Source organism: Argiope bruennichi, chromosome X1 (assembly GCF_947563725.1).
Source record: "Argiope bruennichi chromosome X1, qqArgBrue1.1, whole genome shotgun sequence".
In the NCBI taxonomy this organism is placed as follows: domain Eukaryota; kingdom Metazoa; phylum Arthropoda; class Arachnida; order Araneae; family Araneidae; genus Argiope; species Argiope bruennichi.
In genome coordinates, this window is record NC_079162.1 from 20,387,100 (window position 1) to 20,404,638 (window position 17,539).

Here is a 17,539-nt window from a genome sequence, read left to right on the forward strand (position 1 = left end):
ATAGCAACAAGTTAAATTAAGACTTAGTTATTAATCTTTGTGCTAAACAGAAAAATGATCAAATTTTGTTACCTGCGCAAGTAGAAATGGTCAAGTGCATAACATTCTTCCCTACTTGTTACGGATTGTAAAATATTTGAAAGTTGCTCGTCTTGTTAATGTAATGTTCCTTTTCGAACGTATAACTAAATAGATCGTGTTAATTTTTTAAAAATATTGATTTGTTTTAATCTCAAAGTGTTGTTGAATAATACTTCTCGATTCAATATGCATAGAACTTGGATATTTTACTGAAAAATCTCATTTCCCCAACAGTCTCGTTTCCTACTATATGGTGAATGCAGATATCCCAAACGCAATAGCAGATGTTTTCCCTTTGTCTCAGTTGACAAATCTCTTTTTCTTTAAATTGTTATATTTTTATTGAATTGCAAAGTACACAGATAGGGTTATGTATGGAATAATACATAGGGCAAATGGCCTCCACCGTTTTACTGGCAGATGCGTACTTTATTGTCGAAATTTTCCATGACTATTTTGCATAAATGTGGTCGAATTTCTTTGATGCAGCGTTGAATTTCCCCCTTCGTTGTACGCGTGCTTGTGGGCTTATTGGCTAGACCTTTGACTTCGAATAACCCCATAAAAAGAAATCCAATGGTGTTCGCACGTTCTAGGGAGCCAATTTTCGAACTGTGGCTACCAAACTTTCATTGTTTTTGAAATATTGTTCAAAAATGAAAGCACGTCGTCCTGTTGTGTAACGCTCAATTTTTACTAACCCTAAAATATAAGCTGTGAAATGTGTGTGTGTGTTTGTTTTTAATAGGGTTACCAACACTTCACTGCACAAATGGTGGCAAATTCAAATCTTGCATTCATTTTGGGACACCCTTTATATAGCAACAATAACATGAGCATAGAATCTGTATGAATATGAAGGCAATAACATGTGTAGTAAAAATATTTTCAAAAATTGCTCTAAAAATGATTTTACTAAAAGACTTCTTTTTTAAAATTTTGTAAAAATGGTTTTTGATGCTATAGTATTTTAAGGAAAAGCGTAAATTTTTCAGTTAATTTTTAATAACACATTTATTTTAAGTTTTTGATAATCATTTCTTAGAGAACACGTACTACCTAAAAAATAACTACGTTCGGTAGTTCAACTGTCATTCGAGCAATTTTTGTAACACACCTATCGCATCAAACATGGCATATTCTACAGACCTATGGCCAATCTATAACAACTGTCATGTCAACGTAACATTGGCACCTTGTTTTTTGTATGGAAAAAATTTAATATTCATAATCGTTTTTTTTTTTTTTTTCACTTCCTACAATTTCTAAAAGATTATAAAGATAAAACCTTGGACAAATTTTAAATATTTAACTATTTATTAAATTAAATTTTAAACGTTCCTAGAAAGTTGAAATTTCTGTAATGTTTTAATTGGACTATACAATATGGCCATTTAAAATTTTTGCATTTCAAATGGTTTTGAAAATGAATTAAAAACAATTCAACTAAAGATTAGGGTGTAGTTGCGGTCCTCTAAACTTTCAAATTCTGTCTGTTTAACATATATGTGAGAAATTCCGGTTAATTCTAAAGAAAGAGGAACATTAATGCCGACAAAAATATAGTTCAGTTATTTAATTAACCTTTAATAAAAATGGTGTCACAGTTACTTCCAGTTACTATTATTAAACGATCTATCTAATGGAAGTATAGGCTGTAAAATTTTTTCTCTATATCAAAATTTATTTTTATGATCATTCTTGTAATTGCACCCCACAAATTAAGAAACACTGACATAGTGTACATACGTAATTCCTAGGGCCAAAAAGCCCTGAATTTGCCTTTGATTTGTGGTATCTTATATACAAAATTGTTTATGAAAGGTGATTTTTAAAAAAGTTATCGAGTATTTTGTCTCATGATTTGTACTTTTGGTATAAAGATAGATTAAACTTAGATTAGTCCTTTAGCTTAATGTAAACATAATTTTTGAAGCAGACTCGTGGCCGAAGCCAGAGAAGAAGACTTTCAATTTTTAAGTTGGCTTTATTGCAACCCTAGAGACACAAGCAGCACGGACAAAACACGTCCGCTCACAGTGCTTATATACAATGAGATTTTGATAGGGATTTCTCTACACGCATCGGCCCAGACAAGGGAATCACAGAGATCGTTTAAAAGAATGTGTTTGGCAGGACAGTTTTTATCCCTTCATTCGGAGTATGGGAACTTGTCGGCTTTTAGCCGATTCAGCAATTTTAGAACTCGTGTTGAATTAATTAAATAGAAAAAGTGGAATGCGATCAGGAAATAAGAGAATATTTTAAAATGAAGTTAATATATGCTGAATTAAGATAAAACTTCGGAAATTAATTAGAATTGAAATTAAATTTTAAAATATCATTGCACACACACATATATATGAAGTATCATTTTCACAAATGTGGGCTGAAAGGAAGACACATTTTAAATAAACTTCAATTTATTTACCTCCGGAGGGCAAGGATGATTGATGCACGGGAAAGAAGGTGGGGCGTGTTTCTTCGCACCAGAAGACAAGTGCAGAGTGACAGAAATTTTTCCCTTTAGTAATTTTACTGAAAAATTCTGATAGCGATTTCTTTGACTGATGTCGATTTAGGAAAGAGAATCTTAAGTATATTTGAAAGGAATGCTTAGGGGTTGAGAATTTTGATCCCTTCGCTCGTGAATTGGAAAACAAAAAAGTCAGCAATTTTCTTAGAGTGCGTCTTAGAAATAAAAAGAGATATAGATCATGGAACAAAAGTATATTCTAGAATAAATAATATGAACTAATTTAAGATAAAAATGGGGAAATTAATTAAGAGTTAATTTAAATTAAGAAATATCATTACACACACACTCACACACATATATATATATGTGTGTAATGATCAATCTAATTTAAGTCTTAATTAATTTTTTTAATTTTTATCTTAATTTAACCCATATTAATTTCATTCTAAAATGTTTTATTATTTCCTGATCCAATTCCCATTTTTCTATTTAATTAATTCTTCTTGCGCTCTGTAAAACTGCTGAATTCAGCAGGTTCTCAGGTTCTAAGCGAAGGGATAAAAATCCCTTACTCTTGCAATATTCTTTTATAGATACCTAAATTTCCCTTTCCTAAGTTTACACATGTCAAAAAAATTCCGATCAAAATCTCATAGTAAAACCACTGAAGGGGAAAATTCTGCTCTCTTGTACTCTTGTGTCGCGATGTAAACGGATGTCAGTTTTATCATCGCTTCTTATACATAAAATGCCTCCCGTAGCGAAATAAAGCTAATTTAAAATTTTCAAAAAATTCTTCTATTCGGCCACGTAACTGTTAAAATATGTTAACATATATATAATTGCAGTATGCTTATAACTAGTTTTTCATCTTTGTTTTACAACTATCCGTATTTAAAAAGTTGAATATTAAAGGCTTGCTTTAAATTCTTGATTTTTTTTTTATCAAGTGTTGTTGTGTGTCGGTTATCAGTCTGGTATGAAATAAAAATAGTAAGCCTTTATTTATCTTGCTGTTAAAAGCTTAAAAGATGAATGCATTTTCAGAGTTCATTGTTTGGCCAATATCGTTTCTTTAGATATGTTTTTTTTTTTTTTTTTTTTTTTACAATCTCCCTCCCCACATTCGTCATTTTAATTCGATACTTGTTTAATTATTTTTATTACCAATTCATTCTTGCGAATTATGAACAATTGTTATGTTATTTACCATATTGGTAAATAAAATGTAAATATCGACCTCTATCTTCCATCTCACCATTCCATTTTGAGGAAATCAGTGGATCCTAAGGCATATGCAAAAGCGTGGTGGGTTTCTGTATTTGGAAACAGCGATTCTTAAGCATGTCTCAAAATTCTCACTTATATATTTTTGAATCTTATTTGAGGGCCGTTTTTACATTCTTTTTTATGTATATTTATTTCTAGATCCAAATTCAATTCCTGTCTCAGCATTTCCCGGCCAAACGCAATCCCATTATAGGCAACACCATCGGACAAATGTTCATCATAATCATCAACAACAACAACAGCAGCAGCAGCAGCAACAGCATCCTCAACAACAATTGCAACAACAAAATGGTTATATGGATGCCTCTAGGTCTCAGAAATCTCACACAACGTACAATAACCTCTCATCTGCATCCAATCACCATGCAAATCATCACCTAGGTCACACCCTGCATTCAGGCTCTTTCTCACAGATACATGCACACCTTTCTGGTCAACATTTGCATCCTCCAGTGTCCCACCTTGGTCATTCAATGCATACATCTTCAATGTCGCAGCTGCAAGCACACCTCTCTGGTCATCCCACCCACCCTCAAGTGTCCAGCACAACTCATGGTGCTCCAATTTCGCCTCTACCATTGGCCCTTACCAGGAATAACAACAGTACTTGTTCCTCGTCTCCATCAAATACTGGTGTTCCATCATCATCAGGTTTACAGTCACCCATTGGAGGAGGACATCAACCCGCCATTCCAACATCTGTTATCACTGCAACACACAACAGTCCTTGTGGTTTGGACATTGATGCAACTTCTTACGTTGAAGACTTATCTTATCAAGCAAGGATAAAGAAAAAGGGTATTCTTTTAATGTTTATAAATTATTTTGCTCTACTTTTTTTCTTTGTTACAATTGCATGTAAGATTCTAATGGCATCATTACAGTTTAAAAATAGTTCTAAAACTGAAATTTTAACATATTAAGAGTTTTTAGTTATTGCATTTTGAGCATAATAAAAAAAAAAAAAAAAAAAAAAAATCTGTTGGCATTAATTAAAATTAAGATGTTTATTTATTATTCTCTAAAATGAAATTGCAGTACTAGGATGTGCTTTGTTGTATGATCTCTTATCAGTTTTCTACTTTCTTATAAATATTGTAACTATATTTGTCAATTTTCTTCGATTTTCCCCAGGTTGAAATATTTTAGTTAAAAAGATGAAAGTCTAAAAAAGTATTTTTGAATTTAATTTAATTAATAATTCAAAGTTTCTGAAAATTATTTATTTGTATTAGTTTAACTATAAAATATTTAATCTGTGGTAGTTAGTTGGAATATCACAATAAACTCATTTTCAAAAAGATATTTATAATATGTTCAAAATGCAGATTATACTTCAGATAGTTGAGAGGCTTGTCAATTTATATCTAATTCTGTTTTTCTGATCTTTTAAATGTTTTCAGTAAAATATTTCTTCATTTCTAAAATCTTTTGCTTTTTTTAGACAATATAAGTTTTCAATTCAAATTGTATTTTTTTTTAATGTTCAATTGTTTATTTTTATATGCATAGGCATTTTCATTTTTGATTTAAAAAAAAAACAACATAGTATAGATATTCGAAACCTTCGTGGAAAGCCGATAATTTAACTCTTGTCATTATTGTTATAGTTCTGAATCTATTCTTAAAAGATATTTACAAACAATAATGATGAAGGGTAAAGATTATTCTTTTGTAGTTATAAAGAAAACTGTTTCAAGTTACTTAGTAACTATTCCATGTATTGTGGTTTTTAAGTACCATCTTCCTTATTTATTTATAATTGTTTAATAAAAATGATTTTATGAATTTTAAAGCTTAAAAATTGTACTTTAATGTATAATTAGTTTAAATTTTCATTTTTGTTAATAGTTCGAAAACCAAAGAACCCTGATGGATCACCAGCAGTGAAAAGAAAAAGCAGAGAAGGTATTATTGACTGGTTTATGCAGTTATTATCTTTGGGAATAAGATTTGTTTTAATAAATTGTAACATGAGAATGTTGTTTCAGACAATGTGTAAAGCTATTATGATGCAAAGATATATTATTTAAAATTCATTCATGTATATTATTCATCAAAAGGTCATTTTCTTGCACTCAAATAAGAGTAGCACAAGTAAGTACATATTTTATTCATTTACTGAGTCATATGTGAGAATGCATTGATATTACATAATGAGAAAACATATATAGGTAAGTATAATGGTAAGCATATATTTTTTTTAAAATCAGTGTTATGATAATTGATATTGAATGTATTTTTGTGTCACATATCCAAAAATATTTAATTATTAAAATGCTTTTTTGTTTTTCAATATATTTTAAGAATTTATACGAATGTTTTGTAAGCATGTCTTAATCACATCAAAGAAGAAACATTCTTAAAAATTTTGTAAATACATTAAGAATTAGTTGAAAATAATCTTCATCTTCTAGAGGCAAAATGCAATCATAGAATTGGATTTAGTCAATTGAAAAGTTTTTAAACCTATTTTATATGCAGTCTTAATTTAAATATTAATGAAAATAATCTGATCATCTTCATTCAATGAACATTTGAAACTAAACTTGAAATGTTTATCTTTAAGGCTATTAAAATCTGGGTTTTGTTGTTAACCATGTTTAATATCATGATGTAATTACTTTAAGAACAGTGGTTTCAGTATGAAAAAATTGTCACCGCCCTCCTCCTATTTCATTTTGTGTCGTAATTATTTTATTAATGTGATGTACGATTATTTTTACACTGAACATTCAGATTTAATAATACTTTGATCTTAGTAAAGCCTATAACTTCTTTATTCAATAATACCAAGAACCATCATCAGTATTAATATAATCCATTTTATGGTGCGGATTGCTACAAGGTTCCTGAACTATCCAGTTGTTCCTCTGTTATGAACCCTGTTTCTTTCAGCTTATTTCCAAGTTAAGTTCTGTTTGAGAAATGTAATATTTTATATCTTAATTTTTCATAATTCCCTTTTAAAATGAGTTAATAAATGAAAAGTATTAAGTTTGGCTGATATTTTTTATTGTGTTTTGTTGTTGTTGTTAGGTATATTTTTTTATAATATTGAATTTATTTTGTTTAAAATTTTAATATTTTTGTCCTATGCAGTTATCACGATTATTAATGATTGTTTTAAATTCCATTTTAACCCATTTAAAGAAATACAAATGCATAAAATATTTTTGATGCATAAGATAATATAAAATGCAATCGTATGTTAAATATATGCGACTCTTTTCAATCATGAAATATTACCTGTAAAATGATTTTTTTTTTGAATTGTTTCTTTGTTTTATTCCTTAATGCATTGAAAGTATTGATGATTATCATTTCAGTATATTCTGTAGTCGTTACCATCTTAAAAATTTTCTTTTGTAGTATAAATTTCACGTAATGATTGAAATTTCTTTTAGATTCTCAAGTTTTTTCTATATTACCACATAGTGAAAAGATAACACTTCTTCATATAAGTAATTAGCATTTCATTAAAATAAGAACATTTATCTAAGCATTTTATATTCTGATTTTAATTTCTTTTCAAAATGTTGAAGCTATATCACATTTATAAGTTAAAAGTTTTCAATTTGTACTTCAAAAGTATTAGTTTACCATTTTTATTTAACTATCCAGTATGCAAAATATAAAGCAGTATTTTTATTTGAACCTTATATTTCTGTAATAACTATATTCTTTTAACATCTTACTGATATATTTGAATGGATTATATACAATAAATTCAATTGATTATTAGGTTTGAATGAAATGAATGATAATTTTTGTGATGCAATTTTATACAATCTTCTAGTATTTGTGGCTGTTCCATTTATCATATGCTTTTTCATTGTGTTGTAGGATCTACTACATACCTTTGGGAATTTTTACTGAAGTTGCTGCAAGATAAAGAATACTGCCCTCGGTATATAAAGTGGACTCATAGAGAGAAGGGAATATTTAAATTAGTTGATTCAAAGGCTGTATCGAGGCTGTGGGGTCTTCATAAAAACAAACCTGACATGAATTATGAAACTATGGGCAGGGCTCTAAGGTTTGTATATTGCTTTTTTACTGAATAGCCTGTGTAACCAGACATATACTCTGGAGTTTATTTTATAAAAGTTTTAAAAATAATATTTATTTTTAATTATTTTTTAGAATATTTTCTTTCATGCGATTAATTTGAATAGGCATGAATGAGTATTTAATATATTTAAGTGATATGTACTGAGGAAATTGTAAGTTAAAACTCTAAATCATGTATAGTTGGAGGTTATGATATTTTTCTCTTAATTCATCTATTCTGTTAAAAATTCTAGATAGCAAGGATGCCATTGAATACTCATATTTCAGTGTGTTTTAATGTGACATGTTTATAATTTTAAATGCAATAAAACGTATTCGAGTCAAAAACTTTCAATAATACATGTAAAATACATGAAACAGTGACATTTTAAAAGTTTTTTTTTAAATTTACACCGTTTAAGAGTTTTTTTATTGAAACATCAGCTTACATTCCATTATAAAGGGTGTCCCACAATTAACGAGAGGTTTTAATTTGTCACTATTTTTGCAATAAAGTGTTGGCAGCCATGTTAAAAAACTATTTGACAGCTGATAGTTTAGGGTTAATAAAAATGGAGCGTTACACGATAGAACGATGTGCTTTCATTGTTGAACAATATTTCAAAAACAATGAAAGTCTGGAGGCCACGTTCGAATATTTGAGAATTGGCCCCCTAAAATGTGTGACTTAACACCATTGGATTTCTTTTTATGGGGTTATTCGAAATCAAAGGTCTATGCCAACAAGCCCACCAGTACGCGTGCATCGGAAGAGGAAATTCGACTCTGTATCAACTAAAATCAACCACATTTATGCAAAATAGTCATGGGAAAATTTAGACAATAGAGTACGCATCTGCCAGTAAAACGGTGGAGGCCATTTGCCTTATGTGTTATTCCATACATAAACCTATCCTGCGTACTTTACGATTCAATAAAAATATAACAATTTAAAGAAAATAAAAACTTTAAAAAAAAATTCAAATCTTGCATTAACACGTTGTTCCATCGTGTAGCGCTCCATTTTATTTGTCTTTTAAGTTTACCAAATTTGTTAATCAAATTTAATGTTTAAAAACTAGTTCTTGTTGGATTATTGCTTGAAAGATCCGAAATAATCATTTTTTAGCAATATGTGTTTCATTTAAATATACCGTTTTCAGTCAACTGATAAAATTTCTTTTCTAATTGGATTTGCTTGGATGTTTTTATGCCTTATATTCGTTTTATAGTAGATAAAATTGGTTATAAAGATATCCGTGTTACTGTTACTTAATTTTATGTTTGGTTCTATTATGTTGTCTGTTTAAATGATAGTTTAATGATAATTTTAAATTATGAAAATGTCTTTACTGTAAATGATACTGCACAAGTAGGGAGGGGGGAACCTTTGTGAAAGAATCGCCCGGTTAAAATTTGTTTGATACCTATATGTGTGTACGTATTTGTATAAAATATTTTCAGGGTGAGGTTCTTTGAGAAGTACTTCTAAAATGGAAGAGAACTGATACTTTACATTTATGCTTGAATTTCATTACATAATTTAACAAGTGAATTAAATGTTAATGAGATATTGCTGTGAAGAGAAAAGTAATTCTTTTGACCATTCTACCTTTTGACATGATAATTTTGCCTATATGAAGAGCTAACTCAAGGAAAAAAATTGAATTAAAGACAGCCTTAGTTGAGACGGCTGAGTATAATATTTCAAATCATTTAGTAAAAGTCTTAATTTGTGCTGATGAGTGATATGTTTTAAATACCTTGAAGATAATATATAATTTTTTTAAATGATATTAAAGTTGTATATTGTATACAACAAATTAATTAAATTTTTGATCCATATGAACACTTTTATTGTGGTGAATGATTATTATTAGTTTTTAAATTATGAATTAATGATATTTTAATTAAATTATCTGCAATGACAGCATATATATTTTTTCATAAATAATGATGCAATAAGTTTTTATGTTTTATTTTTATATGTGTTAATTACGATATAAATAAGATTTGAAAAAAGCAACTCTAAGGAATAAGGAAAATTTTTTATCTTTCTTTCACTTATTATTTATTAGATGTTTAAACTCTGATATTAATATTTTAGCAACAATTCATATGTTAATCTTTTTTAATTACATTTCTTAATAGTGATAATTCATATATCATTTTCACAATAAACGATTCATTCATATTTGCAATTAATATTAATAATTTTCTTACATTCAATACTATTTTAAACAGATATGTGAGAGTTTTAATACGTCATATTGTTAAATACATCTTTATTTTAATAAATAGATTTATTTAACAGTAAGCATTTTTAATTAATCTTATTGAAAAAATATTTTTTTATAAGATTTTTTTTCTTTCCATGATAGGTACTACTACCAGCGAGGTATCTTAGCTAAAGTGGACGGACAGCGCCTTGTATACCAGTTTGTGGATGTACCTAAAGATATTGTCGAAATAGATTGTACAGGAGCATGATCCTTAACTAAACATAGTGCAGATATTTTTCCCTGTGACTTCATTAACTGCTCTGAACTGTTTATATTCCAGATATGTGTAAAAAAATATTAAAAGGAAATCAATTCATGGCATTAATTCCATGAAAACGTTTTTCCTTTGTTTACCAACTTTTCTTGGACACATTTGAACTGTGGACTATTTTTATATCAGGGAAACTTTTGTGTAACTCATTCCTGCTTATGGAAGTTAACGTTATTTATTTGCCCATGATTTTAACATGAATTTATTATGACTTTTGTTTTCAGGAAATGTTTGAAAATAATGTTTATAAGTAATAATTTTACCATTGCTAGTTTATATTGTAAAGAACTTCAAAAATATATTGTGGTGACTGGTATTAAAAGTGCACACCAAAATGTTTGGACGTCCATTTGTTACTTGTTAAATATATAAAATATAAGCATAGTCTATGTCTTCGACATGTATGAACTATTTATCTCATCCTCATTGTTAATTTTTTTTCATATCGTATGACTGAATAAATGCATGCATTTCTTAGAATTACTATAATAATACAAGTCACTTTATATTTAATTTACTTCTCTTGAGCATTTTGGTACACTTTCCTGATTAATTGATGTAAAAAGAAATCTGATGAGTTATGCAATTCTGTTGATAAAGAAACACATATAAATATTTATAACATCAATTTTAAGGTTTGTTTTTATTTGTCTTGCTGTTTTTTTTAACCATTTTAAAAATCTTTAAAACATTTGATTTGGTTTTATTATAATAATTTCCTTCTTCATTGTAGTAATAGTTATCAATAAAGATTTTAAGGGATTTAAATATATGTTTTTTACTTTCTGTCAAAGGTTATATCTCATCAGATTTATTTTCATCAATGATTGCAAATATCTTTTCAAAGCTTATTGGTAAAGTGTTGTAGGTCTTTATGTCTGCAGCTGTTGCGGTAAATTTAAACTGCCGTTGAAAGAAATGATACAATTAATTTATGAAAGGGTATGCCAATTTGTCTTCAAAAATAAAATGAAAATTTAAGTGAATCATTATCGGTTACAATCGTGACAGCCAGTTCAGTTTAAACTGTTACGTCATGCTAAAGCCACATTTTATATTTTTTTGTTATAAGTGAGAAAGACATTCACATCATTTCTGGCGTCAGTTAATTGGCTTCTTTGCAACATAAGATATACTTATGTATTCTAAAGAAATTCTTTATATAATGATGATTTGCGATTCATTATTCACTTACCAAGACTTAGGAAATCAATATTTAGAGCATTGCCAATTGTTGTCGCTTTGATGCCAATTGTCAATGATCTGTTTTCCTGCTGATAAATTTTAAAACTGTAAACATATAGCAATCACGAAAAATTAGCATAACTGATTATTACCAGAAGTTAAAAAATCTTTTGTGCATTATTCAAAGAAATGATGTGAATGCTTTTTGTATTTTTGACTAAGTTCTTTTGCAAATTATATTTGCAAGATCATAAAAATGCACATCTTTACAAAAATAACGCAATACATTTGATCTTATCTTACATTATATCACCTCCTTTATTTATTAAATGTATAGTATTTTTGAATTATTATTCTAGAAGATGTTAATCTAATAAAACAGATTAACAGTGCACCCATGTATATTTTTTCCAAAATTTCTTTGTTATAAAATTGCCCTCTTTAAAAATTGAAGATCTGCAAATAAGTTATGATAATTTTCAGCTTAGATCTGATCTTTATTGTTTGCTATTTTTAATTGTTAAATTTTTAGTTATTTAAATCCTTAAAAGTCTTTCAATGGTAAAGTATTGATGGTTGTAAATTATTATAATAGTACAATAGAACATTGAAAATTTGAGCAATCTTTTTCTTTAATAGAAAATGAAATAAGGAATCGCTGGGAAGGGAAACAGTCGGTTAAAATGAAGAGCTAATTTTGTACACAATATTCTTTTTTTTTTTTTTTTTTTTTTTTTTTTTTTTTGTTCTTTAATTCTCTCAGTATTAGAAAATAAAATGTAATGAATTAAAATATCGTATAAAAATTAACAATTTCCATTTCATCTATCCTAATATTTTCTTTGCTTTCTATTTCTTTTCTTCTTTCTTTGCTTTCTACTTCTTTTCATTTTCTATTTATTTTCTTCTTTCTTTGCTTTCTACTTCTTTTCATTTTCTATTTATTTTCTTCTTTCTTTGCTTTCTACTTCTTTTCATCTTCTTTTTTTTTTTTTTTTTCTTTCTTTGCTTTCTACTTCTTTTTCGATATTTCTGTTAATTCTTATTAAGTTTCTTGGCTTATTTTCTTGTCCCCAATTTAAATATTCGTTCTTCTTGTCTTGTTGTGACTTATGGCACATTACAAGTCCGCTGACAGTTATCTGTCAGCGATTGAAGCCGAGTGAGCGTCTCTTGTTTTTTTAGTAGCGCCAACTAGGGCCAAGAGTACGACTTAGCTACTTCATGCGTCCCATTCGCTTAGTAATTTTATACAGAAATGGATTTCGGTATAAATTCTGCAACAGAAAGAAGTTAATAAATTTAATGTGATCGGGCCCCACATTATGCGAATTTTCCATGTTCTATTATATTTCAGATGCTGGTTTAAAGTTTTTTGGATTATTTTCTTGTCCCCAATTTAAATATTCGTTGTTGTTATCTTATTGTGACTTATGGCACATTACAAGCCCGGTGACAGTTATCTGTCAGCGATTTAAGCCGAGTGAGCATCTCTTGTTTTTTCAGTAGCACCAACTAGGGCCAAGAGTACGACTTAGCTACTTTATGCGTCACATTCACTTAGTAATTTTATACAGAAATGGATTTCGGTATAGATTCTGAAACAGAAGTTAATAAATTGAATGTGATCGGGACCCACATTATGCGAATTTTCCATGTTCTATTGTATTTCAGATGCTGGTTTAACGTTTTTCGGATTATTTTATGGCCCCCAATTTAAATATTTTTTGTTGTTGTGACTTATGATACATTACAAGCCCGCTGACAGGTATTTGTCAGCGATTTAAGCCGAGTGAGCGTCTCTTGTTTTTTTAGTAGCGCCAACTAGGGCCAAGAGTGCGACTTAGCTACTTCATGCGTCCCATTCGCTTAGTAATTTTATATAGAAATGGATTTCGGTATAGATTCTGCAACAGAAAGAAGTTAATAAGTGGAATGTGATCGGGCCCCATATTATGCGAATTTTCCATGTTCTATTGTATTTCAGATGCTGGTTTAAAGTTTTTCTTGCTGTCCATTGAAATATATATATCTGTTTATATTTAAAAATTGTATTTGTGATGCTGTATTTCTGACAAATGAATAGCAGTATATTTTTTTCTTTAAAAAACAATATTGTTTTATTCATTATGAAACCAGTTGCAGTCTATAGTAAAAATAATTTAAAAAAAACAATAATAGTTTTCTACACTGTGTTTTCTGCATTATGTTAGCTGAATATTTCTTTAATATTTAAAGATCTTACTCTTAATATTATATAATTATATAAGAAAAATTTAATTTCCGGTATTTTTACAAATACATATATTTTTCTACAACATCCATTAATTGCAGCAAAGACAGAGCTAAAGTAAAGAATACCATTGAAATCGAGTTTATTGAACTCATATAAACCAGTCCAAGTGCTGCTTTTTTTTTCATTGACCACAACTTTTTTAGCACAATGTAAATAAACAGATACATTAAGGATTTGTACATATAAGTGCTTTAGAATGATGATATGAAGTGCACATATTTATCTGATTGTCACAGTTGACAAGAGTGATATGATAAAAATCAAAATGTATTATTGAGAGATATTGATGAATGATATTCTAGCATTAAACTGTATAGGCCCGAGATGCAATAATTTATATTAAATTTACTTTTATGCTGTGTGACGCTGTATATTTATATGTTTATTATTCGTCTGCTTTTTACTGAAATTTAATATTTTACTTAACGTTTTGACATCCACATTGGTCTTTTCAAAATCCACTTCACTGAACTTTTTTATTTATTTCCGTTTCGTTGTTTAAACGAATTTAGCTTTATAAGTATGAAATTTTCACTGTTCTTATGTATCTAATAATGTAAAGAATTAAATTATTAATATGTTATATAAACACATATGAAGAATGTTGGAAACAAATGTTTTTCTTTTAAGTTGTATATAATTATTGGGATATATTTTAATGATTTTTTAAGCAATTGGAAAGGTTTGAAAATATTGTGGATACTTTATTTTCTGTATTGTATCTTTATGAAGTTCTAAGTTATGTATAAATTATTTGAATCATTTAATGTTATATAGGTTATTATGTCAATCTGATAAAAGATGAAGTGTAAGGAAATCGGAAGTAAAAAACTGTTCTGTTTAAATTTGAAAACTAAATCGCTCATTTTTAGCTTAGTTTCATTTGTATGTTGTTAATAATGATCATACATGGTATCAAAATTTTATGTAAAGTATTGTTTTATTGCGTCATACTATTTTTTTTTCTTACTTGGCATTTTTTAAATAATATTTGAGAAAAAAGGTTGGAGTTGCCTATCATGTAAAGATTTTCTAGAATCCGATTTCGATCGTAAAAGTAATCGATTTGAATGCAAAAATTTATTTACATATGAAGTAATAAATATATTTTATGCTGCAAATATATGAGAACTAAGAATATTTTAAGAAAATTACTATTAAAAATAAAGTGACCTTCTTATATATTCATTAAGGTGCTTTGAAAATTTGCATTTTGAACAAATAAATTCTAGGAAGATTTTAAATTTGAAAAAGATTAATAAAGCTAAGGTTTTTTAAGGAAATATTTTTAATTGTAATATAATATGTATATCAAATGGTTTTTTACCTATAAAATTCCTAATTTCTTTTCAATCCCCCTCCCTTCTTCTTGATAACACTAATTTGAACTATTTTGGACAATATAATATACATATATATTTTAAAATCTGTGTATTTCTTATTATTTCGCGTTCTCTCTCTCTTTTTTTTTTTTTTCATTGTTTATGCATTTTCTCAAAAATTTGTTTCTTTGAATTTACTTGAAGCCATTTGATATCGTATAAAATATTTTTAATAAGGAGCTTGACTACAGTTTGAACTTTTTCTTGAAGTATTATTTAGGTGTTAAAAAAATTACATGTATTTTTTTTAAAACCTGATATATTTTTGAACTGAATTTCTTATAATAGTTAACGACATTTAATTTGATGAATATGAAAGGGCTTCTGTATTAAGTTATTGTGGTTTCGGAAATCAGTTTAAAAAATAATTTGAGAATTTTTAATTATAATAGAAAGATAATATGTGCTTTTGCGCATATTTTGTAACGTTAGGCTTTGATAAATAAATCTTTCGTTGTTTTTTAATTTTTTTTTAGTATTCTGTTTGAATGTTAATTTCTTATCGTTATATTTAAAAGTGTTATTTAAAAAACTGGAAAAAGAAAAATCTATAAAGTTCTTTCATTATGTGGTCTTATTTGTGTAACTGGTGTTCTTGTAAATATCATTGCCGGAGATAATAAAACTGTTGTGTAATTAAACATTTTATTACTTATTTTGTTCGATTTCAGACTCATAACATTTATAAATCTCTTAAGTAAAGTTACATTTTCACTGAAAATTATTTTTTAATTACCTTCTAAGGCTTTTCTTCAGCTTTCAATTCATATATTCTTAAACAGCTGTCTATCGGCTGTTGGCTGCCCCTCACTTCACTATAACATTAAATCATCAATGCTTTGGGAGTAAACCATAAAATTTTTAAACTTTGTCACTAATTTACATTGAAAATACATTTGCTTTGATTGATGTTCTGAGCTTCATAAAATTAATTTAAAAAATCTACTTCATTAATTTATTTAATTTTTATTATAAAGTATAAAAATTTAGTGACAAGATTAAAATATTTTTTTTTTTATTATTATTTCCATCCCAACAATGTTTCTTGCATTACAATAAATATCAGCAGTGTTCGACGCCTATTGCTTAGAGTGACTGAGATACATACAGAAGCAAAAGAAATGTTTTAGACCGAGGAGGCTCAGTAATTTTCATATTTTTTAAAAAAAAACTAATGTCCTTTTTGAGACCATCGCAAGAAATCGAAAAAGTCGCATTCTGACTTCCATTCTTTCATGTTGGTAAGCTCAGTAATTTACGGAGTACCTCTTTTCGATCATTGGCCTATGAAGAGTGGTACGGATTTTTGTGAAATTCCACTATCGTTTGCATATACAGCGCAGATATTTCATATTTTACAAACGCTGTTTTATTATTGAATGGAAGGGATTTTATAATCGATTTTCAATCCTTTCCTGATGTGCTATGTCTGATATTTTGTGCAATTATTGGTCGCTGGAGATAAAACAATATAATGATTAAAAGTTTCAAAATTCTTAAATAAACACCGATTTCATGAGGGAGCGCCATCTAGAAATCAATTTGGGCAATATTAATTCTGAGAATTCTATACTAATTCAATGTGGTTATAGTTAAAATGACCTGGCACTTACATAGAAACCGTTCTGTTTGACGCATTTTTTTAATAGTATTGTATTATGTGAACAATGGGAAAAAGAAATCTGTATAAAAATTAATCCGAATTTCAAAAACAGATAAAAAGGTGGTACATAAAGAGCAAAAAAAACCTAAGTTTGGAACACGAAACTTTATTTAATCACATCATTTGTTTAATGTGCATTTCATTTGCGTCAGTTGCGTGTTATAGCATGTTCAACAGCAACATGGAGTGTAATTCTTGCTTTCTCCATAGACACAATCTTTCTGGAAACCCCACAACCAGACATCACTAAAATTTATGTCTGTAGAATGTCCCGAAATTTCCAGATCACCTCCAAAGTGAACGCGAAATGTTTGCGTCTCTTGCCGGGCAGTATGTGGTGTTGTATTATTTAGCATGAAGACGATAGTCTCTAAACATTCGCGTTCTTGTAAGACAGGAATGAATTGCTGCCGTAAAAGCTCACGGTAACGGGCACCCGCTACAAAACACCTTTTAGGCCTTTGGAGAGTCTCTCGTCTAAAAAAAGGGGAGGGGATCAAGAATGAAATCAACACTTAAACCACGCCATACAGTTATGTCATTAGAATGTGGGAGTT

At 28.4% G+C, this 17,539-nt stretch overlaps 1 protein-coding gene across 4 annotated transcripts in view; it reads left to right on the top strand.

The window, feature by feature from the left end:
• The window catches only part of LOC129958987 (ecdysone-induced protein 74EF-like), a 285,199-nt gene extending 274,093 nt beyond the window's left edge, over positions 1 to 11,106 (top strand). For all 4 annotated transcript variants that reach the window (XM_056071752.1, XM_056071754.1, XM_056071753.1 and 1 more), the window contains 4 exons: positions 3,989 to 4,648; positions 5,702 to 5,758; positions 7,697 to 7,889; positions 10,285 to 11,106. In XM_056071752.1, coding sequence (XP_055927727.1) covers positions 3,989 to 4,648; positions 5,702 to 5,758; positions 7,697 to 7,889; positions 10,285 to 10,393 — 1,019 coding nt within the window. In that variant the 3' untranslated portion in view covers positions 10,394 to 11,106. The remainder of the gene's footprint in view (positions 1 to 3,988; positions 4,649 to 5,701; positions 5,759 to 7,696; positions 7,890 to 10,284) is intronic.
• Positions 11,107 to 17,539: the final 6,433 nt, after the last annotated feature.